Here is a 556-nt window from a genome sequence, read left to right as displayed (position 1 = left end):
GCTGCATGCCACCGGTGGGGAGCTGGCACACCTGCCCGGGGGCTTCATCAGCACCGTGGGCTCCCCCGAGCACAGCCTGGGAGGGACCTGGTCTGACTGCAACGGGGGCACACGGGGCGGGAAAACATCCGATTCGGAGTCCAAGGTATAGGGGGGAGGGCGTGGGGGGCTGCGTCGGACCCTGGGCAGGGGGAGAGACTGGCAGGGAGACAGGAGCAGAGAAATCCCCGGCAGCTGCCTGGTGGTGAGGCTAATGCCAAGCAAAACTGATCCCTGCCTTAGCGGAGAGAGAGCGAGCGGGTGTTTACTTAGGAATGAAAGCAGGTGAACTCCTGTACGACATACCTCATCGAAACTACAGCAAACAGGAAACCCACTGACCGGAGAACAAAGAGAATAAACAGTCCCAAAGATAGCCAGCTGACACTTAGGAGAAGAACGTGCCCAAGGGGCTGTGGCAGCGGTGCCCTTCGCCCGGGCGAGTCGTCCCAGGACCGTGCTGGTGGTTGAACCGGAGCATGGAGGCTGCTGAGCTCGGCTGCAGCCGGGGTGCCAG

General features: G+C 62.1%; 1 protein-coding gene across 1 annotated transcript in view; it reads left to right on the top strand.

Moving 5' to 3' along the window:
* Positions 1-556, top strand: part of ADRB1 (adrenoceptor beta 1) — a gene marked incomplete at its 5' end in the record, with an annotated part of 4,291 nt that overhangs the window by 895 nt on the left and 2,840 nt on the right. The window contains 1 exon segment of the mRNA XM_010141057.1: positions 1-145. This exon segment is cut by the window's left edge and continues 42 nt beyond it. Within this exon segment, the coding sequence (XP_010139359.1) occupies positions 1-145 (145 nt within the window).

Source organism: Buceros rhinoceros, unplaced genomic scaffold, assembly GCF_000710305.1.
Source record: "Buceros rhinoceros silvestris isolate BGI_N320 unplaced genomic scaffold, ASM71030v1 scaffold13588, whole genome shotgun sequence".
Taxonomy (NCBI): domain Eukaryota; kingdom Metazoa; phylum Chordata; class Aves; order Bucerotiformes; family Bucerotidae; genus Buceros; species Buceros rhinoceros.
This window is presented reverse-complemented; position numbering and strand designations above follow the sequence as displayed.